This window comes from Sciurus vulgaris (genome assembly GCF_902686455.1).
Source record: "Sciurus vulgaris genome assembly, chromosome: 4".
Taxonomy (NCBI): Eukaryota; Metazoa; Chordata; class Mammalia; order Rodentia; family Sciuridae; genus Sciurus; species Sciurus vulgaris.
This window is the reverse complement of record NC_136464.1, coordinates 30,347,389-30,374,873: the sequence shown is the minus strand read 5'-3', so window position 1 is coordinate 30,374,873 and position 27,485 is coordinate 30,347,389. Positions and strand designations below refer to the sequence as shown.

The window sequence follows — 27,485 nt, the reverse complement described above, 5'->3', positions numbered from 1 at the left end:
GAACTGGGGGTGCAGGGAGCAGGGGGTCCAAGGAGCTACAAAGACTGCACAGATTTAAACAACCAGACAGGAAGTAAATGATTCAAACCCCAGGAGAAAGCAGCCCAAGGTCAAATACAATTTTCAACTTCTGACTTCTAGATGGAATCTTGATAGCACATTATATTTGCTACTAAAGAAAAGTTGATTCATCAAAGAACAGAGCACATTTATATACCAAGATTATTTAAAAGGGAAGTAGCCATGCACCATTCTTTAAAAAGTGCTAAGCAGTACATTTTTTCCTTGAAGATTCTTAGTTACTTATTTACTTCAGAGACTTTCAAAGTTGCAAGGTGTCTCAATCTCAAGTTATATGTTTGAGTTAAAGATAAGAAAAAGAAAGAAAAGATGGTCCCAGCTATATCTCTCCCCTTTTATCAGGTCATTCTTGCTCCTGCCCACCATGGATCTGAATCTCTTTGACTATATGGAGCCAGGGAACTTCTCTGACTTCCCTACATCCTAGTGGACACAGTGCAGTGTCCTGTCATGCTACAAGAGAATCCTGCTCTACATGCTTTCCTTCATCTACATCTTCATCTTCGTGATCGGCATGATTGCCAACACTGTGGTGGTCTGGGTGAATGAACATCCAGGTCAAGACCACAGGCTACGACAGCCCCTGCTACATCTTGAACCTTGCCATCGTGGACCTGTGGGTGGTCCTCACCATCCCAGTCTGGGTGGTCAGTCTGGTGCAGCACAACCAGTGGCCCATGGGTGAGCTCACCTGCAAGGTCACACACACCTCATCTTCTCCATCAACCTCTTTGGCAGCATCTTCTTCCTCACCTGCATGAGTGTGGACCGCTACCTCTCCATCACCTACTTCACCAGCACCTCCAGCCACAGGAAGAAGATGGTGTGTTGCATCCTGTGTGTCCTGGTGTGGCTGCTGGCCTTCTGTGTGTCTGTGCCTGACACCCACTACCTGAAGTCCATCACATCTGCTTCCAACAATGAGACTTACTGCCGGTCCTTCTACCCTGAGCACAGCATCAAGAAGTGGCTGATCATGGAGCTTATCTCTGTTGTCTTGGGCTTCACCATCCCCTTCTCCATCATAGGTGTCTTCTACCTAGTGCTCACCAGAGCCATCTTGGTGTTGGGCGACCAGGAGAAGCACAGTCGCTGAAAGATCATCTCCTACATGGTGGTCTTCCTGGTGTGCAGGCTCCTCTACCATGTGGTAGTGCTGCTGGACATCTTCTTCATCCTGCACTACCTCCCCTTCACCTGCCAACTGGAGAACGCACTCTTCACAGCACTGCATGCCACACAGTGCCTGTCATTGGTGTACTGCTGTGTCAATCACATGCTGTACAACATCATCAACTGCAGCTGCCAGTACAAGCTGATGAAGGCTTTGTCTTCAAGTACTCTGCCAAAACAGGCCTCAGCAAGGTCATTGACACCTCCAGAGTGTCAGAGACAGAGTGCTTGGTGTTGGAGCAGAACACCAAATGACTCAGTCTGCAGTGGCCAGGGACAGGGAGTTTGTAAACATGGCCTGGGGCCACATGGTTTCCAGAGGAAAGCAAGGAAGCTTTGGAACTGAATGCCCAAGTGACACGAAGAAGAGAAGGTGTGATGTTGTGCATCCTTCTCTCCTTCCATGCCACTGCAGCTGTTGCCCAGTTGTGCATTCTGACACTTTTGCAAAGGCAAAGCTGTGTTGTGCAGCCAGCACTGTCTCAAAACCAACTTCAGGACAGGATTGCCTATACAATAGAAGCTTCTTCATTGCCTGAAATTCTTGTATGGTGATTGTATTCAAGTTTTAAGACTTCATTTTCTCACTACTGGCACACCTTATAAATGTATTTGAAAGTTAAATATATTTTAAATATCCTGTGGGAGGTATAATGCTAACATACTCAGATGGTAGTACTTGTAAGGTTAGTTTGAATTTAGTTTTGACTAAGAATAATATTAATTGTTAGCCAATTACAATTTTATATATATATACATGGCTGAAATGTTTTATTTGCAATAGTTTTATATCTGTGTGCTGTGTTGTACCAGTGCAGGATATAGAACGAAATCTGCTGTGTAATGCACTCTGGGACACTAATAATATCACGGAGTTAAATTTTAAACAAAAAACTGTCACAGTCTGAAAATCTGTGCACAAAATGAACAGAGTTCTCTTAATTTGTAAGTTATTTTTTTAATAAAGAACTTTGTTTCCTAAAAAAAAATTGATATCCTCAGAAAAGAAACAGAAGGCATTGTATTCCAAAAACAAGGAAAGGAGTAATAAAAAAGGTTATTCTTTGTAATGAAAAAGTTTTTGGTAATAACAGAAATGTAAATTTCAATAGATAATTTAGGTGATTAAGGAAATTTATCAGAAAACAGAATAATAATAAAGGAGAGAAAATATGTAAAAATGAGAGTACTGTTTGAGAAATTCTAATATCGCTCTACAAGCAATTCCAGAAACAGCATAAAGAACTGGAATAAGGACACTGTCAAAGAAAAAATTGGGTGGAGGAAATTGTTTTCTAAATTTCAGATTAAGAGGGTGTACCACATATCTAATGGACAGAAAAGAGAGCCACAACGAAGAACAGGGGACAGGAATATCTTAAAAGTATCAAGAGAGAAAAAAGGAGAGCAAATAGAAGGACTGGAAATTTTAAAAGGCACCGGATTTTTCAATGGCTACAAGGAAAGCTATAATAAAATGGAGCACAGGTGTCAAAATCTGAGGGAAATCTATGTGCATCCAAAATATAAATCAAACTCTAATACAAAGTCTCAACATGTTTACCTCTCATTTATCTTTTCTCAGGAAGTTCCTGGGAGAAACTCCACCAAAATGAGGGAATAAACCTCAAAGAAGGGCCTGAATCCAATAAATAAGAAAGTAGAAAAGAATCCCCAGGATGCTGGTGAAGGGCGATCTCCGGACAACAGCTGCTCAGGAAGCACAGAAATCAGCTGGTCCAGATGGAAACAGAAGGATGGATGCTCCAGAAGGGGATCTCTAAGGATATAAAACTGATGGTTACACAAGGTGTCTGAATCTAGAAAGGAGATTTACCACTTTGGTAAAATTTAGCGATGCATTAGGTGTAAATTAATAGGACACTAAAGAAAAGAGAAAAAAACTCAGAATTATTAACTCCAAGGGAAACAAAATGTTGTGAAAGAAAGAAAATATAATCATAGCACAGCACATGTGTCTGTGGTGACTCAAATTAATATGGTAATGAACACGTAAACATTGAATTCTGAGCTAACCAATAAGACACTGGAAGAGAAGGGCAAGTGAATAAGAACGATGGGGTGTGAGGACGGAGGGAGCTATGAGAGCTAAATTCTCATCTCTGGCAGAAAGTGAATAGATATTTGAATTAGAAAAATATCAAGAAATAGTTGCATGAGATTGTTATTTAGAAATATGAGAACAAATAACTGAAGGGACCGAAACAGTGAAAGTTTCTTGTGGAATGGGGGAATTGAGGTGGAAAGGGTAGAGCTTGGCACTGACAACTTTTTCATTATAAACAAAAATGCATTACATTACAAAAAAAATTGGGAACTACAGAAAGATAAAAATGAGAAAAAAGAGTCCCCATACCCTTAAATCTAGGGATTAATATTATTGACCTATTGGTGGCTTTCTTTTTGGTTTATATTAATTCATTTTATGATATTATGTCATTGAGGTATGATTTATACATTTTATGTTTTACTTTATTCATTTAATAATTATATTTATATTTTTCACAAATATTTTAACAGCAACATATTATTTTTATAACTGGTAAGAGTTCTTTTAACAATATAGGTTTTTCCCCAATCTTTTTCTTTAGGAAAAATTTTAAACAAATCCTTCATTTTGCTTAGTTTGGCTTTAGTTTGTTCTTCTTCTAGCTTCTTCAAATAGAAACTGGAATGTTTCTTCTTTTCTAATGTGACCATAGTAGACTGTAAATCTCTCTTTAGGTTCTTCTTTTGCTACATATCAAATTTGACAGAATGTATTTTCATAATAATTGCAAGATATTTTCTACTTTCCCTTATGATTTCATCCTTGACCTATAGAACATTTTTAAATGTTTTTTCTAAACATTTACATGTTTTATAGATATTTTTATTACTAATATGTAACTTCTTTGTCATCAAAAAACGTACTGTGAGATTTCAATCCTTTTGAGTTTATTGAGTTGTTTAATAGCAAGCATATGGTTTATCTTGTTGAATGTTGCATGTATACTTGAAAAGAATATGTTCAATTGTATTTTACAAATGTCTGTTAGTTCAAGCTGATTAATAGTGCTGTTCAAATCTTCCATATCTTTACTCTTTTTATTTTAATCTAGTTATCCTATTACTAAAAGAGGTGTTTTTATATCCCAAATATGACAGTGAATCTCTTTTTCCTCTTTAGTTCTGTTAGTTTTTTCTTATGTATGTATTTTGAATTTGTTATTAAATACTGTATTAATTTTCTATTGCTACTCCAAACAAATTACCACAGCAGCTTAAAATAATCCAAGTTTATAACGTTATTATTCTAGGTTAGAAATCAATTTGGGTCTCAATGGGCTAAAGATCAAAGTATCTGGAGGGCTATTTTCCTTCTGGAAGTGCTAAGGGGGAATCCATTCCTTGCCTTTCTAGCTTCCAAGGGTTGTGCACTTTGCTTGATTCACCATCCCCTTTCTCGAGACATCTTCAAATCCAGCAGTGGCAGGTCAAGTTCTTCTTACATGGATGGCATTGTTATACTCTGCTCTTTCATAGTTAAGCCTCCTATGCCTCCTCTTTTCTGTTACCTTTTCCATTCTTATGTTTATACCAGATCCATCCAGGTAATACAGCACAAGCTCTATACTTTAAGTCAGTTGACTAGTAACCTTAATTCCCTTTGCTATGCAGTGTAACACATTTTGGTTCTAGAGATTAGTATGCAGACATCTTGGGGAAGACTTATTCTGCTGTCACAGGTAATACATTTGTGATTATTATGTATTCCTGATAAACTGACCCTTTTATTGCTATTAATAGTCTCTTTTTCTTTGAAAAGACTCCTTTTTTGATGTTTGTTATGTCTAATACCAATACAGTTTCACAAGCATTTTATTATCATTGCTTGCATGGCATATTACTAACATCATTTTCTATTCAATTTATCTGTGTATTTACATTTAAAATGTGTCTCTTATAGACACATTTGGGTCTCCCATAGCATACAATCTGATAATCTCTGCCTCTTAATCATACTATTTAGGTTTTTTGAAAGACAATTTTTTTAATTTGTTCTACTTAGTTATATATGACTGCAGAATGCATTTTGACACATTCACAAATGGAGTATAACTTCTCATTCTTCTGGTTGTGCATGATACAGAATCACACTGCTTGTGTAGTCATATATGTACATAGGGTAATAATGCTTGATTCAATCAACTCTCCTTCCTACCCTTACACCCCTCCCCTTCTTTCCCTCCCCTCTTCCAAATTTGAAGTACCTCTATTCTTTCCTAGCCTCCCCACTTGTTGTGAATTAGCATCTATATATCAGAGAAAACATTCAGCCTTTGGTTTTTTGGGTTTGGCTTATTTTGCTTAGCATGATATTCTCCAGCTCCAACCATTTACTGCAAATGCCATAATTTCATTCTTCTTTAAAGTTGAGTAATATTCCATTGTGCATATGTGCCACATTTTCTTTTCCATTCATCTACTGAAGGACATCTAGGTTGGTTCCATAGTCTAGCTATTGTGAGTTAAGCTGCTATAAACATTGATGTGGCTGTGTCACTGTAGTACACTGATTTTAAGTCCTTTGGGTATAAACCAAGAAGTGGAATAGCTGGGTCAAATGGTGGTTCCATTTCAAGTTTTCTGAGGAATCTCCATACTGCTTCCAGAGTAGTTGCACCAATTTGCAGTTCTGCCAGCAATGTATGAGTGTACCTGTTCCCCCACATCCTTGCCAGCATTTATTATTCTTGTGTTTTCGATAATTGCCATTCTGATTGGAGTGAGATGAAATCTTAGAGTAGTTTTGATTTGCATTTCTCTAATTGCTAGAGTTGTTGAACATTTTTTCATATATTTTTTGATCATTCATATTTCTTCTTCTGGGAAGTCTCTATTCAGTTCCTTTGACCATTTATTGATTTTTTTTGTGTGTTATGTTTTTGAGTTCTTTATAAATCCTGGAGATTAATGCTCTGAGGTGCATGTGGTAAAGATTTTCTCCCATTCTGTAGGCTCTCTCTTCACATTATTGATTGTTTCCTTTGCTGAGAAGAAGCTTTTTAGTTTGAATCATCCCATTTATTGATTCTTGATTTTACTTCTTGTGCTTTAGGAATCTTGTTAAGGAAGTCATTTCCTAAACTGACATGGTAGAGATCGGGGCCTGCTTTTTCTTCAATTAGGCACAGGGTCTCTGTTCTAGTACTTAAGTCTTTCAATCCATTTTGAGTTCAGTTCATGCAGGGTGAGAGATAGGGGTCTAATTTCTTTTTGCTACATAAGGATTTCCAGTTTTCTCGGAACCATTTGTTGAAGAGCCTATCTTTTCTCCAATGAACGTTTTCGGTGCCATAGTCCGGTATGAGATGACTGTATTTACGTGGTGGATTTGTCTCTGTGTCTTCTATTCTGTACCATTGGTCTACATGTCTGTTTTGGTGCCAATACCATTTAAATGATTATATGTAATATTAATAATAATTACTTAATTTAATTATTGGTTCTGATTAGGTCTATTATTTTGCCATTTGATATCTATTTTTCCCATTTATGTTTTTATTTTTTCCTTTTTTTTTTTTTTTTTTTTGCTCCTCTGTTCCTCCATTCGTGCTTTATTTGAGGTTAATTCACAATTTCTCAGTTTTCCACTGGAATTCCAATAAGAATTTGTAGCTATACTTTTTGTAGTACCTTTATGGTGACTCTTCTAGGAATTCAATTTTCACCCTTACTTATTACAGTCTTCTTAGAGTAAATATTATACTATTTCATATAAAAGAATCTTGGAACAGTATAATTCCATTAATTCACTTTTCCCTTTCCCATCTTTTGTGGTATTCTTGATATATATATATGTTTTGAGGGAGGTACTGGGTATTGAACTCTGGGATGCTCAACCACTGAGTCACACCCCCAGCCCTATTTTGTATTTTATTTAGAGACAGGATCTCACTGAGTTGCTTAATGCCTCACTTTTGCTGAGGCTGGCTTTGAACTCATGATCCTCCTGCCTCAGCCTCCCAAGGTGCTGGGATTACAGGTATGAGCCACCATGCCTGGCCTGCCATATATTTTTATATCTATATAAATGTTGTAAACACAAAAATACAATTTATATTTTTGCATCAGAGTTTTTTGTTTCTTAAATAAAGTTAGAGAAAAATACTTTTATATTTAAGTACAAATTTATCATTTCCAATATTCTGTTATTTTAAAAAATCTAAATTTCCTTCTGGTGCTACTTTCTGCCTTTCTGTCTGAGGAACTTTAGTATATCTTGTAGCTTTTGTTTATCAAAAACATTCTCAGAAAACTTGGAATGGAACCATCATTTGACCCAGCTACCCACTCCTCAGTTCATACCCAAAGGACTTAACATGAGCATACTACAGTGAGGCAGTCACATCGATGTTTACAGTAGCTCAACTCACAATAGCAAAACTATGGAACCAGCCTCGGTGTCCTTCAACAGATGAATGAATGAAGAAAATGTGGTATATATATATATATATATTTGATGGAATATTACTCAGCTTTAAAGAAGAATGAAATTATGGCATTTGCTGGTAAATGAATGGACTTGGAGAATATCATGCTAAGAGAAATAAGCCAAATCCAAAGAGTCGAAGGTCAAGTGTTTTCTTTGATATGCAGATGCTAATTCACAGTAAGGGAGGAGGTTAGGGAAGAATAGAGTTACTTTATATTAGGTAGAGGGGAGTGAAGGAAGGGGAAGGGATACTGGGCTAGGAAGGATAGTAGAGTGAAACAGACATTATTGCCTCATACACATATATGATTGCATTATTGATGTGATTCTACAATATGTACAATCAGAAAAATGAGAAATTATACTCCATTTATGTATGATATATCAAAATGTACAAATGCATTCTACTGTAATGTACAACTAATTAAATAAAAATTTTAAAATTAAAAAAATAAAAAACCACAAAAATCTTTCTTTTGTATTCATTTTAAATATTTAAATTATTTAAATAATTTAATAAATAAAATAATATTTAAATAAATAAAAAATAAATAAATAAAATAATATTAAATATTTATTTATTTATATTAATAAATAAATATTTATTAATAAATATTAATGAATATTTATTAATAAATAGTAATAAATAAATATTTAGATAAATAAAATAAATATTAACTAAATAAAATAATATTTAAATATTATTTTTTAAATAATATTTTAATATTTTAAATAATATTATTCAGCCATAAACACAATGAAATCCTGTCATCTGTAGCAGCATAGATGAGTGTGGAAGATAATATGTTAAGCAACTTGTCAGTCACAGGGAGACAAATAATGCATGTTCTCAAGTGGCAGCTAAAAGAGTTGTTCTCAAAGAAGTAGACAATAGAATAGTGGTCACTAGAGGTTTATAGTTTTCACTTCACTGCTGATATTTCCCTACATAATCCCTCAATATGGACATTTTCCCCTTAACTCTGAATATTTATAGTGGGTTCTTTAAAATCTTTGTCAACCAATTCTAATACCTGGATCACTTCACTATTTCTATTAATTGCTTATTCTCTTAGCCATGGGTCATGTTTCTCTGTTTCTTTGCATGTCTATAATATTTTAAAATTTTATACTGGAATACACACTGCAGAGACAGAAGAACATTGGTCCTGGACCTAGCAGGAGATTGAAGAATGACTGATTATCTTGCTCTTGTGCAACATCAATTTACATTTTGGGTAAGTTTTTTTTGGTTATACTTTAGTCTCAGGGAAAATCCTTAGTCCTAGGACATAGACTTTACTCCTGGTTACAACTCTTTTAGGTCTCACTGGAAAGAACAGGCATTTGTTAGTGTCCTCTAGATTTTCAAGATTCAAATTCCAATCTCTGTCTTTCATGTGACAGCAGCTGAAATCTCTATTCAACTTTTTCAGACTTCTAGTTGTTGCCTTCCAACAAGCTCCTTGGATTCTCCATGAATATCTCACGATCAGGGATCAGACAAGGATTTGAGGAAAGTTCACATGCATATTTGTTATCATTCCCCTGTAGTTCCTTCTGTTTGAGATTTCACCCTGAAGTTCCAGTTTCTGGCTCCTTCCGACACCTCTAGTCGATACAATCATGTATATCTCCTTGAGTTCTGGGTACTTAATGATGCATAGATTGTTAAGGAACCATAGTGGAAAAGTCATATAAAAGTGGCTCTTATTTAGTACCATTTACTTCTTTCAAGGACTAATGATTCCTTTAGTTTCCAACTCCTTTTGATCACTCTCCAGTGTTTTATGTTTGTTTTTGTAAATATGTGTCTAGAGTTTATCATTGTTACCTATGGGGGATGATTCTGATATAATGTACTCCATTATAGTAATAATTAGAGCTTCATCTTACTGATGGAAAAGGAAAAATCACCACAGGCACCACAGAAATGAAGAAGATCATTTTAAAACTTATATGCAAAATAGACTAGAAACATAGAAGAAATGGATAAATTTCTAAACATCTATGACCTGAAAAAATAGAATGTAGAGGATATAATAAACCTAAGCAAGTGAATAATAAGCAATAAGAAAGAAACAGTAATACAAAGCCTTCCAACAAAGAAAAGCCCAGGATCAGATGGATTCTCAGCTGAATTCCACCATACCTTTTCAGAAGAACGAATGTCAATGTTTCTCAAATTATTCCATGAAAAAGAAAGGGGTAGAATACTTTCAAATTCATTCCATGATGCCAGTATTGCCTTGAATCTAAAACCAGCTATGGACACATCAACAAAAGAAAACTAGAGGCTAATATCCCAAATGAATGTACATGCCACAATTCTTAATAAAATATTAGAAAACTGTATTAAACAACACATTAAGAAGATAGTTGGTTTCATTTCTGGGATGCAAGAATGGTCTAATGTAAATTAATAAATGTAATTCACCACATACGTAGAATTAAAGACAAAAATCACATAGGTTAATTGATGTAGAAGAAGACTTTGACAAAATTTAGCATGCATTCATGACAAAAATACTGAAGAAACTAGAGATAGAAATAATTTACCTCAACATCACAAAAGCTATATACAACAAATCCAAAGCTAACATCATAGTTAATGGGAGAAAACTAAAAGCATTTTCTTTAAAATTGGGAACACTCTCACCACTTCCACTGAATATAGTACTAGAAATTCTAGTCAGAGCAATTAGGCAACAGATGGAAATATTTGCCTTCAGTCAAAGGAGTGAAAAGCCACCAGTGTGTTGGGACAGAATGAATAAGGGTAGAATGGCACTAGGTGAGATCAGAAGGCTGCAGAGGCCAGACTAGGAAAGGAGGAAGTCAAATTTTCAGTTTACAAATGGTATGACACAATAACCATAAGATCCCAAAAACTCCACCAAAAGATGAGTTAATATACAAATTCAGCAAAGTAGCAGGTTACAAAATCAACATGCAAAAATTAATAGCTTTTCTATACACGAATAATGAATAATGGAATTTTATTCAGCCATAAATAAGAATGAAATTGCATTGTGTGCAAGAAAATGGATGGAACTTAGGAGTATTATGTCAAGTGAAAAATGCCAAATGCACTGTAAAAAATTTAAAAATAAATAAATAATAATTTTAAAAGTATGCCTAACTCAGAATATCAGGGGCATATGTTTTCTTTCATATGTGGTAGCTAGAGAGGAAAAAGGAAATGAAAGGTGAGGCTCGGATCTCACAAAATTTAAGGGAGACCAGAAGAACAGAAGGAGGGGATCAGAAGGAGGTGAATGATATTGACTAAGTTATATTTTTATATTGTGTGCAGGTATGAATATTAATAAAGAATCCCACTATATGTATAATTATAATGAACCAATAAAAATATGGGAAGAAAGAACTTTATCTCACTAATTCTTACTGAGCTTTCCAATTCTTAGTTAGGATTTCCTTAATTCTTCCATGATTACCCAAAACTAGACTGAAAAATATTCTTGAGAGGGATAAATGGTACATTTCAGGTGCTATGTGTCCCCAGATAAGTGCTGATCTGAAGCCAAAAGAAATACAACCCTCTGCCTGTTTGGGGGGTATTTTTGGCATAGTTGCAAACATGGGATATTTATCTTGACAGGAGGTTAATGTTTTTAGTAGTAATAAACAAAATGTATTTTTAAAATGTATTTCTCCATTATTAAAAAATATACATATACTATGCTCACCTCATTCCATTTGTGCCAGAGAGAGTGCTTGAACAGAGAAGAAAGCTTTTTCTGATCCCTCCCTGTCAGCCATGGTAATTGAAGTCATACATTTCTAGTCAATAATTTTCTTACTCTGATTTCATTATCTCTCCCTACAAATCTTATAAATTCTTTAAGTTTCAGCCTTTATGCCACATTATCCAGATAGCTTTGGTGAGGATGCTGAGCAGGGTTTTGTAAAGAGGCATTCTCTTGTTAAAGCAACAAAAGAAATAACCCTTGCAGTGACACAGACCCAGCTTCAAGTTCAAAATCTGCCACTTTCTTTATTATTCTTGGATTTTCTACAATTTCCTTTCTTACAGGAAAATAGAAGTTAAAAAAAATCTCTACTTGACTATTGTGAGGATTAAATATGGTAAGGCATATAAAGTTCTAAAACAGTTCCTGACACATTTTTATTATTCTTGTCACTTATTTTTCCACATAGTAAATCCCTAAAAACCAATTTCCAAAATAAGCATTTGGTGAACTGAATAAGTACAACTCTAGTGGAAGAGAAAAACAAGTTATGAGGAAAAAAATCATAAGTTATGTAATATGAAAAAAACAACCTAGAAAAAGAATGAAATGGGGACCTGTCTTGGGGTAGGATTGTCAGGGAAGGAGTCTCTAAGGAGATGACATGGAAGATGAGACTTCAAAGAGCGAGCCAGCCACACAAAGGGAGAAGAGCAACTCAGGTGGAAGGAATAGCATATACAAAGATCCTGAGGTAGACATGCACGTGAACTGTCACAGGACTGAAAAGCCAACAGTGTGTTGAATAAAGAAAGGGTGGCACAAATGAGATCAGAAGGCAGCAGAGGCCAAACACAAAATGACAGAGTAGATAATTCAGCTTTTGGTCTAAGTGCAAAGGTAGGAAGACACTGGGGTTTTCGAGGGATAACAAGATCCATGACTCACAAAATTGAAGAAGGGTAAGAATTTCTGAAAACATTCGGAACTTGTTCTTTAGACAAACTAAAAGCATAAATATAGACTAAAAGTATAAATACAGACAAAAATATTTCCCATTATGACTGAAGTTACCAACAAACCCAAAGTCCTTTTGGTAATACTTAACAGAGATTTCATCCTCTTTTCTTTCACATCAGTCATGAATACTCGATGGATAGTGTGACCCACTTAAAACAGAGGACAGAAAAAAGGGCAGGGAGATTTAGAGTAACTGAGAAAGATGGCCACAGTCAGTGCCAGCAGGGTCTAGAATGGAAGCATAAACGTCTGAGCTGTGAGCACCAAATCAGATTGGTGACAACTGAGATGCTGCCAGGTAGATTTCTCACAGAGAAAAGCAGGATTCCAGTATGAAACTGGTGAGATACTATAGCACAATACTGGGCATCATGGCACAGATAACATACAGATAAAGAGTATTTAAATTTATATATCAGATAATTGTCCTTACAAGTCAGGTACCCTTGGGATAAGCAGTCTTTGTCACCATTAACTTCTTCCTATAATGCTGGGGTTTAATTTCCTCTCTTGAAGCTGCCTCATTCTCCTTAAATTCTTCTTTTTATTTAAACTACTTCATATTAGTGAATCACTTAGGACAAATTAATACCACAGCTGTTAATATAATGAAGCATTTTTATTTTCACATGACATATTGAACAATTAAATCTATTTTCTGTCTTAGACAAGGACATTTATTCCCAAAAGAGAAGTCTGTGGGGGAAACAGTAGCACATTTAGATCTCCATTACTTCTCACTTATGACAGATTAAAAGTGTACATAATAGCCAAGCTCTCCAAAATGTGTCAGCATTTTTTTGTGGTTTCTTGTTGTCAGGTTTTGAAAACAACAAAACAAAATTGAAGTACTAGAACAGTTTTGGAATTAATTTTCAATTTTTTCTCAAAAGATAAAAGCTTATTAAATATCAGCTATGAACTTGGTGACAACTAATTATCTTTCATAAGGTGATAAGAGCAAAAATGATGAATACCTACTGTTGCCAGGTAACTGCATCCACGGTGCTTCCTGCCACCTTCATGAATCTGTAAAGAATGGAGGAAAAGAGGGTAGTGTGACTTAAACCACATGCTGCAGGTTAAAATAGGATAAACCAAGACAAATTGGACCAATTCTTGAGCAGCTATGCTCTCTGAAGGGATCCACAGTCATAATTATGGCCCTACCATTGCTATTAAAGGCTGATATAAAAAAGGTTAAGGTGGCCTACTTTCAGTTCCACACATATCCCTCACCACCTACAAATTAAGACTCCAATACACTATTCTACATGTGTCTATCATCCCATATCCAAGTCTGCTGACTCTCACATTGATTTTCCTATAATCAAAACTTATCTGTGCCATTTCCAATACTCTAAGGACTCTGATGTTTGCAAGGAAACAAATAAACAATAACATTTCCCAAGGATAACATCACAATAGATGCCCTTGAAAAACTGCTGGCCTTTCTTCTGGAAGAGAACATGGGAAATTCCAATTTATTTATGTAACTATAAGGCACTATCAACTATGCCACCATGAAGGTCTACCACACTTGTTTGAGTGTAGAAACTTGAACCAACGGAGAGAAACTATCCACTTCTAGAGCAGTTAAGTAGAGCACTGAGTGTCCTCTGATGAGTATGCTCAGCTCAAAAGGAAACCCAGGCCTGGTTCTGTGCATCTGAGCACACAGCAAAGCCTTGTTAGCGATTCCCTAGCATCCTGTGTTCTTGGTGGTGGAGGGAGGGCCAGAAGGATGCATCTGGGACTCACAAATGCTACAGAGTATCATAAATCACAGGTCTGTGAATAACTCAATTATCTGTCCATCTCCTTCTCCCCATCCACATGGTCTGAGGCCATGTGCTCTCATGGCTATTATTACTCTTTGAGAGAGTTACTATCCCGGCACAGGAAATCAAAGAAACATTTCAGTTCCTTGGCCCCGAGGCCCTAAAGGAGAAATTTTTTTCAAAGGAAATAATCTTTAACAGTACCTCATAACTGAAGGACTCTTCCACCATGGAAGGGCATCATGTTTTGTGTGGAAGGTCCTATTGCTACCCTAATCCAGCATCATCTTGCCAGGCAGTTGTATGGGAAAAGGGGTTGCCGTGAGTCACACGAACAGGCTCTGCTTTGCTGTGATGGTGGAAAGGAATGAATTTCTCTGTAGTGTAGGCAGAGAAGACATAGGGCTGGGTACTAGGCCTTTCAGTTAGCAACAAAGTAAACTTTATAAAAGAAGGGAAAGAAGAGATGGGATTGGGAAGGGAGAGATAGGAGGAGGACGAACAAGAGGAGGAACAAGAGGCAGCTACCATGAGGCCCTGGCTGGGCTCTTTTCTCTATGGTTTTGCTTTTTTCTCCAGGATAGTTCTGCAGCTCAAGAATGAGAATGTGGGAAATATTAGAGTATGAAAATGATCCAGAAATGGAATTGGTGTAATGGACAGGACCAACATGTCACTGTGGGTTGCTGGGAATATAACACTGATTGAGCCATTTGTATGAGTTATTCCATATGTTTCTCAAAATTGCTTTGCTTGGCCATGTGGATATTATCCCATTATACAGATGACTAGCTTCCTTACTAGCTTTCAGACACCCCACAGGCCATTTATTATGGGGTCATGCCACCCCTCCTAGCAGCACTCCTTAGGAAGCAGGGGCATTACTTTTGCAACCTGTGGATGTCACTTTCTTTTCGCCCTTTCCTCAGCTCAGAAGTATGTCTTTTGAGTTTGATGGAGCAGCTCCACTCTCCTCACTGTTTCTGCCCCTACACTTAGGAACTAAACAGCCAGACATGCTTACACACTTTGTCTTTTCCATCCTGCCATGTGCTACTCTAAATCCCTAAGTACACAATTAATACCTGCTGTAACAGAGGGAAAAATAGAAAAAAAAAATAATAAAAGGCAGAAAGAAAACAGATTTGTATTCAAAACATTATCCCTGCCACATATGTACTCTAAGCAGTAAGCAGTGGAGACCTGACAATGCTCTTTGAATAGGTTGGCGAGAAATAGAGGGAGATGAAATTTTGTAGATCCTCCCCATGGATATTATAAAAGTTAGAAAATCTAGATAATCTTAGCTGTAAGTATATTTTTTTTAAAACTAGAAATCTAAATATATACATTTACATAAATTTACATGAGATTTACCCCTCCAAAATGATTTTGCAAATCTCTGAAATACAAATATTTCATGAAAAACTCTTTGTATTCATATAAAATAACCATAGTGAAAACAAATATATTTTCATTATGACATTTATAGATCTTACTCATTATGAATGTTTTTCAACTTCTTAGATGTATAATTTCACAGGCTCTTCAAAACAACCCTGTCAGGAAGTATTCTCATATAGGTTGTATGACATGCTCAAATCCATAGAGCCAGTGCAGACTAAACCCAGGTTCTGATTCCAAATCCTCCCTGCTTTCTAGCATCCTATGCTACCTCAAGTTGTTTTCACTGAGGCTAAGAAGAATTGTACAATTCTGAAATGTAAAAAAATAAGTTGATTTTTGTCTTGAGGAAACAAGACCATGTTTATCAGAAAAAGATCAAGAGCCTGATTACCTTCTTTGCTTGTTGACCTTTCCTCACAGACTTGAGCACTACAGTGCTTGATTGTAAGGCATGTGCTGTATGCAGGTGTCAAAAGATGACTGACTCAGGGCCCCTGCTATAAGAGAACCACAATGAAGCCCAGGTAATAGACATGTAGGCACTTGGCTATCAAAGTTCCTGTGTGCTGTACTGCTGGTACAATCTAACTGCTGTGTGATTAGTCAGGAGAGCAGTTAGTTCTGTGGTATTAGAAAATGGGATACAGATTGAGAAAAGCTTCATATATATATGGCATTGAATCTGACATTTAAAGAGGTTAGGATTTTGCCATGAGGAGAAGCCCAGTCAAAGATCAGCATGAACAAAAAAGGAAGAGTCAAGGTGAGCTGTGTTCTCAGGGTCCAGAGTGGATGGATGTCAGGGAACAGGTAGGGAATGGCAGAAAGTCAGGTTGGTCAGGCCTCCAGATGCTGGGCTGTAGTGCTAACAAGTCTGGCTTTATCCCTTAACCATAAGATGCAAGACCAAATTCTATTTCTCTTTGTATGACTAGCATCCAACAAAATACTACAAAATATAGTTAGTATGAATTTGTTGATTTTTTTTTTTTATAACATAACCAAAGTAGTGTCAGGATCAAATATGGGGATTTAGAAAGATCACTCTGGCTAGAGTAAGATGAAAGTACTAGTATAAACTGACAGGAGATTATTGCAGAGAGATGGGGGCCTTTGAAATGTGGGAATGAAAAAAAAAAAGACAATTGAGAAACATGTTGGTGTGCTAAAGAAAGAGAGGATGCTCAAATTCTAATGGCAGCAGGGCAATTGCCTATCTTAAGGGGCCCAGAAAGAATTTTTGATGCTGTTGTTGGTGAATATATTCTACCCTCTCTAACATGCCTCAAAGAACTTGAAGTCAATAGTCATTGATAGTAACAGCTTTGCACTCACAAGAAAATTAGGACAAAAGAAATTATTCATATCCTGCTTGGCTAAAAGACTATTGTTACACCACCTGTAATTCCCCTCAGTGCTTGACAAGGATTCCACTGAGTAAAAAAGATGTTTGCAAAGTCTCATCTCTGGGAATTTGGGTTGCGGGCTTTCCTTCCTTGCTTGCTTAATATGTGTAGGTTTGTTATTAATATTTTATGTGTTTTCCCTAAAAATAGGGGTCTTAACCAGGGTTAGAACATAAAAATCAGACTTTTATGGAAGAGTGATTTCAGATTTTCTCATTTGCTATGAAACTGAGTAACTAAAATTGCTATGAGAAAATACAAAAACAGATTCTTAGCTGCCGATCCCCTGTTGACTACTCTCAGATGACCTGAAACACGTAGGCAAATAATTCCAACCCCATCAGGAAGGATAATAGGAACAGAAGAAATAAAGTGATCCTCAATGTTAAGTTCACACAGTATAAGATGATATCATGTATTTGTTAGCTTAAAATGTCTAGCATTTATTAACTACAGCAGTAGTCACATGACTGACGTTTATTCAACCCTACTGAACTTGCTTTAACCTTTATGATCAGTTAAATATTAATATGTCTTATTGTTTAGTTATAGGTTATCACAAGTAAACAATTACTAGAATAATTAGAATACTTCATTGTCTAGTCTAGTAATGATCATACAAAATATTTTTGTTTTTCTCCTTGTGACTTTTTCCTGTTCTGAAAAAACACGTGTAACTGCCTACCTTTTAATGTATAAAAAGCTGGCTGGGAAAAATAAAATTTAGAACATAGCATCCATTCCTTGAGTTTGTGTTGCTTTGTTCTCCACCTCGCCGACGCCTACTCCATCACCTGTGACCACTATGACCCCTGCTAGGGCTGGACCCCGGCAGACTATGGACAGGCAACTATCTGGAGATCCTCATATTCATCAGATAGTTCATTCAGTTGTTAACCAAGTTCATAAATAACCTTCTATTTAAAAAGTAACAGAAAACAATTGGGAAAACTACTGTGTTAGTGACATTTAAAGTAATGTTAATTATTTCTTTTTATACCCATACCCTACATGCCTTGAAGAAAAGTTTTATGAAAAATTCACAACATCGATAAATTAATATGAAATGTTTGACCCATATCTAGAATATTAGATTATAGAGATATTTTTAAAACTAAATACATGAAAAGATCTACCATGGTTGTGAAGAGAAAGCTAATTATTATTCCTAATTTATAGGCTTACTGAAATTATAATAAAAAATCCCAGCAGATATATATTTTTTGGTACTTGGAATTGAACCCAGGAGTGCTTAATCACTAAGCCACATTAACAGCTCTTTTATGTTTTATTTTCAGACAAGGTCTCCCAAAATTGCTTAGGGCCTCACTAAGTTGCTGAGGCTGGCCTCAAACTTTTGATCCTCCTGCCTTAACCTCCCGAGTTGCTAAGTTATAGGCATGCACCACCATGCCTGGCCCCAGCAGATATTTTTGATACTATACAATATCATTTATAAGAAACCAAGAAAATTTAGAAAAACTGAAATAATGAAGATATTTGTTTATTCTATCATATATTAAAATATACTGTAAAAGCTGTAATGATTAAAACATTACTAGTTTAGACATCAGTAAGGAAATATATGGAACAGAGTAGACTTTTTAAAAAATACAGTTAAGAATTTATTGCATGAAAAGGAATTTAGTATATAAAAACCTGAAGCACTTTTTAATGGTACCATGTGATTTGTTGTTTATTTGGAAAAGTAATTAAAGTCATATTCTCACTTAATATTTTTTGTAAGAAATCAAAAGAGCAAAACATAGGTTAGATTCAATATAGTTTTAAGAATATTTTAATTGCAAAAATATTTACTAGTTTTAAGCTAATATACACTAATATATTAGTTTTTAAATTTCAGTGTACATTGAAGCAGTACTAGCTATCTTTGAGGAAACATCATTATTAATTATGTGTTCATGTGAAAATTGCTATAAACTATACTTTTCCTTTTTCTTTTTTAGCAAAACGATGAAACCAACATATGGAAGCATTTCTACACTTATTCTGAGGAGGAAAAATCAAATTTGCAAATAATGTCAAACAAAATACGCATTTCCAAATACTAACAAGACAGCCAAACCCTTGTTTTTTGAGAAGTATACGAAATTCATCATATGTGAAAATATTCTGTTTTCATGTCTTTGAAAAAATATAGATATTATGTTTTCAACTAGAAAAAGGAAAAACAATCATAGGAAAGAAACAACACAGAAAGGGAAAAGTCTGTGGTATTCTCCCTACCTCCATGATCCTTCTGAGAAAATTATGGCTTTCAATATCTACTCTATCGCATTTCTATACTTTATTTGTATATCTGTATTGTCACTGTGGAAGACAACAAATTGAAAAATTCATAATTTTCTTTGTTTAAAACTAACACTGATGGATTCTTCTGCTAATTCTGCCTATTTCTCAGAAACAAGTCCAAGCCATATAAATGAATAACTTCAACATAGCTGCAAAATGCTCAGCAACAGTAATGTGAGAGGTAGAATAACATGAACACTGAACAATACTGCCAGGAGCAAAATAGCACTAGGAAAGTGAATTTCTGTTTAAGGTCTGGTATCAGTTGAGGATTTTCAACCACCCACTTCCAGTTTAATCTCTTGATGTAGGTCTATGAATGTATAAGCTAAAGATGATCCAGGCTGTGAATACTGACAAGAAGGGAAGATCTTGGTTTTCCAAGGTTGAATATTTCCATATCTGAGTTGTTGTGGCAGATATCTGGATTATAATCCCAAAGGAAAAGGAGTATATACCTTTATGATCACCTCCAGTCATGCAAAGAAGGATGATAGATGGAAGGGGATAGGGACCTGTGTCAAAGGAAACTGACCAGTGCCAGGCAGACATTTCAGAATTGGGGGTCTTTCCCACTAGAGTCAATCTGCTGCTGTAGAAAAGAACAAAATATCCCCTTTCATTGCAAGAGTTCCTTTCCTCCCCCAGAGGACTCCAAATCTGGGAGAACTTTTTCCTTTGTTGTCCACCTGCACATATGACGTATCTGAAATATTGTCGAACCTTCTCTCCCAGGGCATATCACAACTCTCTCTTATAATAAGGACCATCTTTATTCATGGTCTTAGGAGTTTGATTTCTATTCCTGGACCACAGAGTACAACCCTAAAAACTGGATTCTGAATTTTGCTCCCAGCAAAGAGGATAAATCCTTCACAGGGAAATGGAGATCTAAATGAGTACATACCTCAATAAAAGGACAGCAGCCTGAACTTTCTTGTCCACAAAGAGAATGTTTTGATTTCATAACTAACATGAATATAACATCTGACAGCCATTTTATACAAAAGCTTAAAAAAGCCTATAAGAAAAGTATTCAGGCCGGTTGCAGTGGCGCATGCTTGTAATCCCAGTGGCTCAGGAAGCTGAGACAGGAGGATCATGAGTTCAAAGCCAGCCACAGCAACAGTGAGGCACTAAGTAACTCAGTGGAACCCTGTTTCTAAATAAAATACAAAATAGGGTTGAGGATATGGCTCAGTGGTTGAGTACACCTGAGTTCAATCCCTGGAAACAAAAAAAAAAAAAAAAAAAAAGGAAAAAAGAAAGAAACAAAAGTATTCATCTTGGGATAGAGTAAACAGAACTGAACTTTAGATAAATAGCAAATTTATGGGCATCTTCCATTTGATCCACTTATTTTTCCATGGCTAATTATATTCTGAGCTATATTAGGTGCTGCAAAGAACAAATAAAATATTGGCCTATCTCTCTTTTTTTCCCTCTTTCTCCTTCCCTTCCTCCCTTCAGTTCTTCTTTTCTCTGTTCCTCATTCCTCTCTCCCTCTTCTCTTCACATCGTATTTATATAGAATATCACATTGGCAGGAGAGTGATAAATGGCATAGCTTTATGATGATGACTTTGATACGACTTTGAATCTCTATTTAGGTTCATCTTTGGGAGTTTACATTTCCTTCATTTCATAAATATAAGGAATCTAATATGCATAATTGGAGATGGTGAGACTCTTCAGCCAATCTCTCTTATCAATAAAAATCATATCCATAAGGTTAATTTAAGGAGGCTCCGGAATGAAGAAAGGAAAAAATAAGTTAACTACTATTTACTAACTAACAGGCACTTGATAGCAATTTACATATTTAACCTTATAAGTTGATAACACTTTTACTTTTTAGCTGAAGAAAATGTCCTCAATAAAATCTAGGTAATATGTTGCAGAGCAGGAATTCAAGCCCAATTCTGACTCTAAAGTTCTTGTTAGAACCATGCAGAATGACAGATTTATGGTCTGGGTGGGGCTGCTCCTTTTTGAGTCCATAGCAGACCATGGTAGTAAGTAGATTTCAATATGCCCTCCCTTGTCTGAGAATTGGCCTAAGAATCCTTCTCAAGAAAGGGTGTCAGGCACAGTTACTTGGAACTGGCTCCCAAGATGAAACCAATTTGCTGCCAGTGGGGGTGGGAGGTGGGAAGAAGGAGGCTATAGGATAATGTCTGGAACAAGACAGAGGCGGATGTCAGAGACTAACACAGAGAGGAGGACTAAATAGGTTTGCTTGATTAGAAGGAAGAAAAAGGCAGGGAATGGGAGATGGTGAGAGAAGATGCTGAAACATACCTAGAAGTTTCTGGCTGGAGCTGTAAGGGGCTGGTTAAAGAAACATGATAGATAAGGCGTGACAGTCCAAACTGTTGCTGAGGAAGTTGCAGATTTGGATTCAAGCAAAGAGGTCCACAACAGACTTGATATGATTTTCCCTGGCTACGGAGCCCAGTGAGAAGGAGGAAAAATGCATCAGGATGTCATTACGAATTTCACACAGAAAAACTAACCTTTCCAAAAGCTAACCGCCTAGTAAGAAGCTGACACTATGAGCATGAACACTGGGTTTCTGATAAAGAAGGTCTTTTATTACTCTATATTCTCAACTGTTCAGCTTAGTTGAAGAATGAAGATTCGGGAAAACAACATCACAGAAAAGAAAGAGAATTTGGCTCAGGAGTATGACAGATACCTGATATGAGACCTGGCTCCACAACTCATTAGCCATGTAACGTTGGGTAAGTTGTTTAACCACCCTGTAGCATTTTATGTGAAAACAATAGCACCTGCTTCCCAAAGACGCTGTGAGGATTAACAAGAAAACATACATTTAGGGACAATGGCAGTGCATGGTATATTGTTGGTACTCAATAAATGTGAGTTTCCTCTCCCTGGTTGTGGCTCGTGAGCTTAACATTTTTGCACCTCCATTTTTTGACCTGCAAAATAAAGATTAAAAATTTGCTCCATTTATTAGACAGAATAGTGATTCTCATATTTTGGTATACAAAGACTACAGAGTCTTTGTTCAAAATGCCAAAATTTGAGTCCCATCTCACACATTCTGGTTCAGCAAGTCTGAACTGGATCTTAAAAATCACGCTGCATTTTAAATAATCTCTCTAGGTGCTTCTAATGCAGGAGAATCATGGCCTGCTATTTTGACAAATTCTGACTTTAGTAGCACCTGTGAGGATAGAGCATTCTTGGAGGAGAGACTAGGATTGTGAGGAAAAGAAGAAAGTAAGGAAGAATATTTCCCAAGATTTTTGACTTGTGAAGTGTCAAAGGTAAGTGTATGTCCCAGGACTCTAGCCTCCTTCTCCAATGATCTAACTTGCATCCCAGACTGACTTCTCTGATAATAGAGGCAGAAGTAAATATCCTTCATAATAGCAAAAACTTAAAAGCTTGAGGTTGGGTAAGGAATTAGGTTGTTTCTCCAGTTAGGAAACACCTCTTTTCCAGGAAAAAAAATATACATTATATTTAGAAGTAACTGGTTGTAACACAATTCTTGACTAGAGAGCAGACCTTTGTAGTAGCCAGTGTTTCCCTGCTATGAGCAGTAAACAGCTTTGATCTCTCTCTTGAGGCAACAATGTAAATTCTCTTCTTATGAACTAAGAAGAATATTTTATTCTCTCCTCCTGTAGTGGTGAAGTCATATAATGCTTCCACATTTGAAATAAAAAAAGAACAATTATTAGGAATAACATTGTGATAATTACCGTGTGCACCAAATTGTCCCCAGCTGTGCATCTTCCCACTCCAGGCAAGAATGTGGCATAAGTGGGTTTCTGGGCAGGAAGCAGAGCTGCGATCACTCTCACTATACTGACATGTTATTGTAGCTAATCTTCCTAATTTCCTTCCTCACTCAATTCTCTAAACTGCTTAGCAGCCTACATCAGAGTTATATGGTGGGGGGGTGGTAAGCAGATTAAAACCTGCCTTTTCATCTTTAAAACATGTCTCCTTAATGACTATGGCTATCATTTCTTTGGATGTCAACATGAGCCAGGAACTGTGCTAAGCACTTTAATTTCATTACCTCATTTATTTCCACATTTCATTAGTCCCATTTTACAGACTCGGAAACTTTAGAGAGATTAACTGATTCCTCAAAATGACCCAGATAGATAATCCGGGTCTGATCTAGTTCCAAAATACATGCTCTCCACCATCCTGCTATGGCTGTTGCTATATAGTAAGAAATTAATTGGGAAGTTTTTTTAAGTTTGTTTTGTGCTAAGCTAAGTAGGTGAGAATTCAGAATGGTTGGAGAGAAAAAGTACCTCAGAAACAATTTGTTGCTATCTCCCTATGAGGAGACTGATGTCCAGAGTGGATGAAAGCAAATAAATATTCAAAATTTTGTCTCTATTTACATTATCCTCTCAATAAGCACAGAAAAGACCGACTTCTCCATTAGGTATAGCAGGTAAGGACCCACCATACTTTTAGAGGCCTCAGGTTAAAATCAGAAGAAAAAATTGAAATGAAGTTTCAAGTTGAAGAAAATGTTTTGGTGTATTTGTATTTTATACCAGTTAAGTCATAAAATATAAATTTTAGTATGACTTTAAGAAGGATACATGAATGTTCTGCTAGCAACTCTGTAGACTGTGGGAATAACTTCCATTCTTCATTCATATATCAGTTCACCAAATATAAGTACCTACTATGTACTAGGCTTTTTGCCAGTATTCAATCTACAATGGTAAATACAACAGATGTACTTTTTGCCCTCATAGAGCTTTTAATTTACAACCAGCAAGTAAATGATAAATATGTTTACAAGATGTGATAAAGACTATCAAAAGACTAACAGTGTATGTTGATACAGAATTAGTTAGCTAGATTACTCAAGGAAGGACTCTAACAGATGAGAAGAAACCACACATGTGTCAAATGGAGAGATGATCTGAGGATGAAGTTTAGTATGTACCAGGCCAGTGAGACCAGTGAAATAAGAAAAAGGGAGAGTGGTAGAACATAAAAATAAAGAGCTGGGCAGCAGTCAGATCATTCACAAGAGAGCCTTGTGGGGCATAGTAGGGGGATTTAATTTTATTCTAAGAACAACGGGAAATCAATAAAAAGTCTTCAGCAAGTCAAAGACATCGTATGGATTATGTATGTAAAAGATTTTTCTGGAGACTGAGTCGGTGAACAGATTGAAGGTGGACAAGGATAGAAGCAAATATACAAGTAATAAGACTATTGAAATAATCCAAGTTCTCTGAATCCTCCAAATTGTAATTATTTTATGTTTGCTCTATTGCAATCCCTCACCCAAACCAGAGCTCATATTCTAAATTGATGTGGTATAAATATGTTAGTGGAATATTAGTCTCTCAGGAATGGTCTCTGAAAATATGACTCTGAAGTCAAATAAATTCAGGAAATTCTGCAATCTAAATCTGCTTCGTGGAGATTCACAATGTAAACTAATATATTAAAGGTGCCATAAAGTATTTCAGTAGATGTGTGATCCCAGTATTTCTAAAACATACATGACCATGGAACCTTTTGTTTTTTCCCCTCTATATAATATTAATATTTTGCAGAACATATATTCCCCAGGGCACATTTAAGGAAGTAATGTCGTAAGTCATTATAATCAAATGTTAAGCAAGTTCCATGTGTTGAGATACAGGGCCTCATATTTTCTACTTCTCCATTTATTATTCCAGTGGCTTAAACAATAATTTCTGAATCCCCATAATTAGCATGGAGATATCAGCTTCCTGTGCTTTATTTCTTCTCTCTACTTATACCTGCTATTTCCTATCAACTGTCCCTTTACTTTTCATTTTCAAGGCTGGCAAGCTTTTCATTGTTTCTATAACCTTGTTTTTAGATCTGGATCTCCTACAAGACAGTTTTGAGTATCCTGAATTGATCCTCTATATCAGTAGCATTTTATGTTAATTTTTTGTCTTTGTATAAAATCTCCTGGTTTGGGATATATCCTTGATTGTATCTTCCACTTATGTTATTGAAATTTTAATAACCTTTGGAGGTATTTTTCATATACTATGTAATTCACCCATATAAGTGCAATTCAATAGTTTTATCAGATTTACAGAGTTGTACAGCCATGAACCTACTCTATTCTAGAATATTCATCATTTTAAAAAGAAACTGCATACACATTAGCAGTCACTCCTCATTTCCCTACAGTCCCTACTAACGCTAATCAACTAGTAATCTATTCTTAGTCTCTTACTGGTTTGCCTATTCTGGGCATTTCATATTAAAAACAATCATACAATGTCAGGCCTTTAGTGACTGCCTTCTTTCAGTGCACATAATACTTGTAACATGTATTGGAATTTCATTTCTTTTTATTTGTCTAGTAATATTTCATTGTATAGATATACCACATTTTATTTATCTATTCAACAGCTGATGGATGTTCGGATTATTATACGTAATGCTGCTATGAATATTTGTGTACAGGGTTTTGTGTGGACATATGTTTTCATTTCTCCTAGATGTGTACTTAGGAGTGAAATTACTGAGTTATGTGGTAATTATATTTAAACTTTTGAATAACTACCAGACTGTTTTGCAAGATAGCTGCACCATATTATATTCCCACCAGTAGTGTATGAGGGGTCTAATTTCTCTACCTATTCTCTAATACATGCTATAAGATGCTGGTTTGGTTACAGTCATACTAGTAGTTGGGAAGTGGTATTTCATTGTTTTGATTTGCATTTCCCTAATAACTAATAGTTTTAAGCATCTATTTGTGTGACATTTATATCTTAGAAAAAATGTTTATTCAAATCACTTCTGTGCATATCTTAATTAGGTTATTTGTCTTTTTATTATTGAATTTTAAAAGCTTCTTATAAATTCCTTATCATATATATGACTTACAAATATTTTCTCTTGGGTACAAATCCCTTATAATATATATGAACTACAAATATTTTCTCCCATATTGTAAGCTGTCTGTTCACAAACTTAGTGGTGGTGTCTGATGCACAAAAGTTCTTAATTTTGATAAAGTCTAATTTCTCAATATTTTATTGATATGCTTACTGAATGCTTTTAAGTGTTGGCTATGGTTTCAATGTGTTCCCCAAAAGTATGTGTTAGAAACTTAATTCCCAATGCCACAGTGTTTGGAATTGGGACCTTTAAGAGGTGAACAGATTAAAATGCTGTTATTGAGGGAGCAGGTTTATTATCACAGGTGTGGATTCCTAATATAAGGATGAGTTCAGCCCTCTCTTTGCATTTTGCCATAGGATGACACATAAGATGGTCTTTGCCAGATGCCAGCGCCTTGATCTTCCCAGCCTCCACAACTGTGAGAAAATTAACTTGGCTCTATAAACTAGAGCAAATCATCATGATTTATACAAATCACCACAATATAGTCAATCACTATCAAATGATTTACAATTCCTCTCAATCACAATTATACATACTTTTTTTCATGTCAGATAAACTTAGAGACAGTTGTTGAATAAGACAAATACTATTCATTCAACAAGATTTGTCAGGGTCCTGATCCTAGTCCATAGTCTATAAGGAGGCAAATATGTAAATATATAAAGTATAATCAATTCGATAAATACTATAGCAGAAAAAAACAAAATGCTAGAAGACATGCAAAGCCAGAGAAGACCATAGAAATCCTGCTTAAAGATGTCAGAGAAGTCTAAGGAAAGATGAAAAAAAGAGGATAGGGTGGTACTTCACACTAAATGACAGAAAATAAAATGGTGTAAATGTAAAAAAGAATATGGCATCTTCTAGTTCATACACACTTTGATGTAGCTAAAAGGTAGGTTGTACAAGGGAGCATAACTGTGTATTAGATGCAAATGTAGGCAGGCAGAGACCCTTAAAGCCAGGAATGAATTTGAAAGGGTTTTGATTTCAGAAAAGAATGACTTGACCAGATGTTGCCTTACAAAAACAAACAAACAAACAAATCAACCAAATAAAACAAATCAAACAAACAAAACAATTCAAACAAAAAACTACCCAGAAATCTATATGGGGAAATTATTAGAATCTGAGATTAGGTACAGGAAAATCATTTAAGAGGAAAAATTGT

General features: G+C 35.7%; 1 protein-coding gene and 1 pseudogene across 5 annotated transcripts in view; one reads left to right on the top strand and one right to left on the bottom strand.

The window, feature by feature from the left end:
* Window positions 1-27,485, bottom strand: part of HPSE2 (heparanase 2 (inactive)) — an 830,988-nt gene that overhangs the window by 223,837 nt on the left and 579,666 nt on the right. For all 4 annotated transcript variants that reach the window (XM_079137838.1, XM_079137839.1, XM_079137841.1 and 1 more), the window contains one exon: window positions 13,468-13,515. In XM_079137838.1, coding sequence (XP_078993964.1) covers window positions 13,468-13,515 — 48 coding nt within the window. The remainder of the gene's footprint in view (window positions 1-13,467; window positions 13,516-27,485) is intronic.
* On the top strand, window positions 446-1,924 carry LOC306659907 (atypical chemokine receptor 3-like; annotated as a pseudogene). The gene has a single exon. The product of its transcript is annotated as an atypical chemokine receptor 3-like (transcript).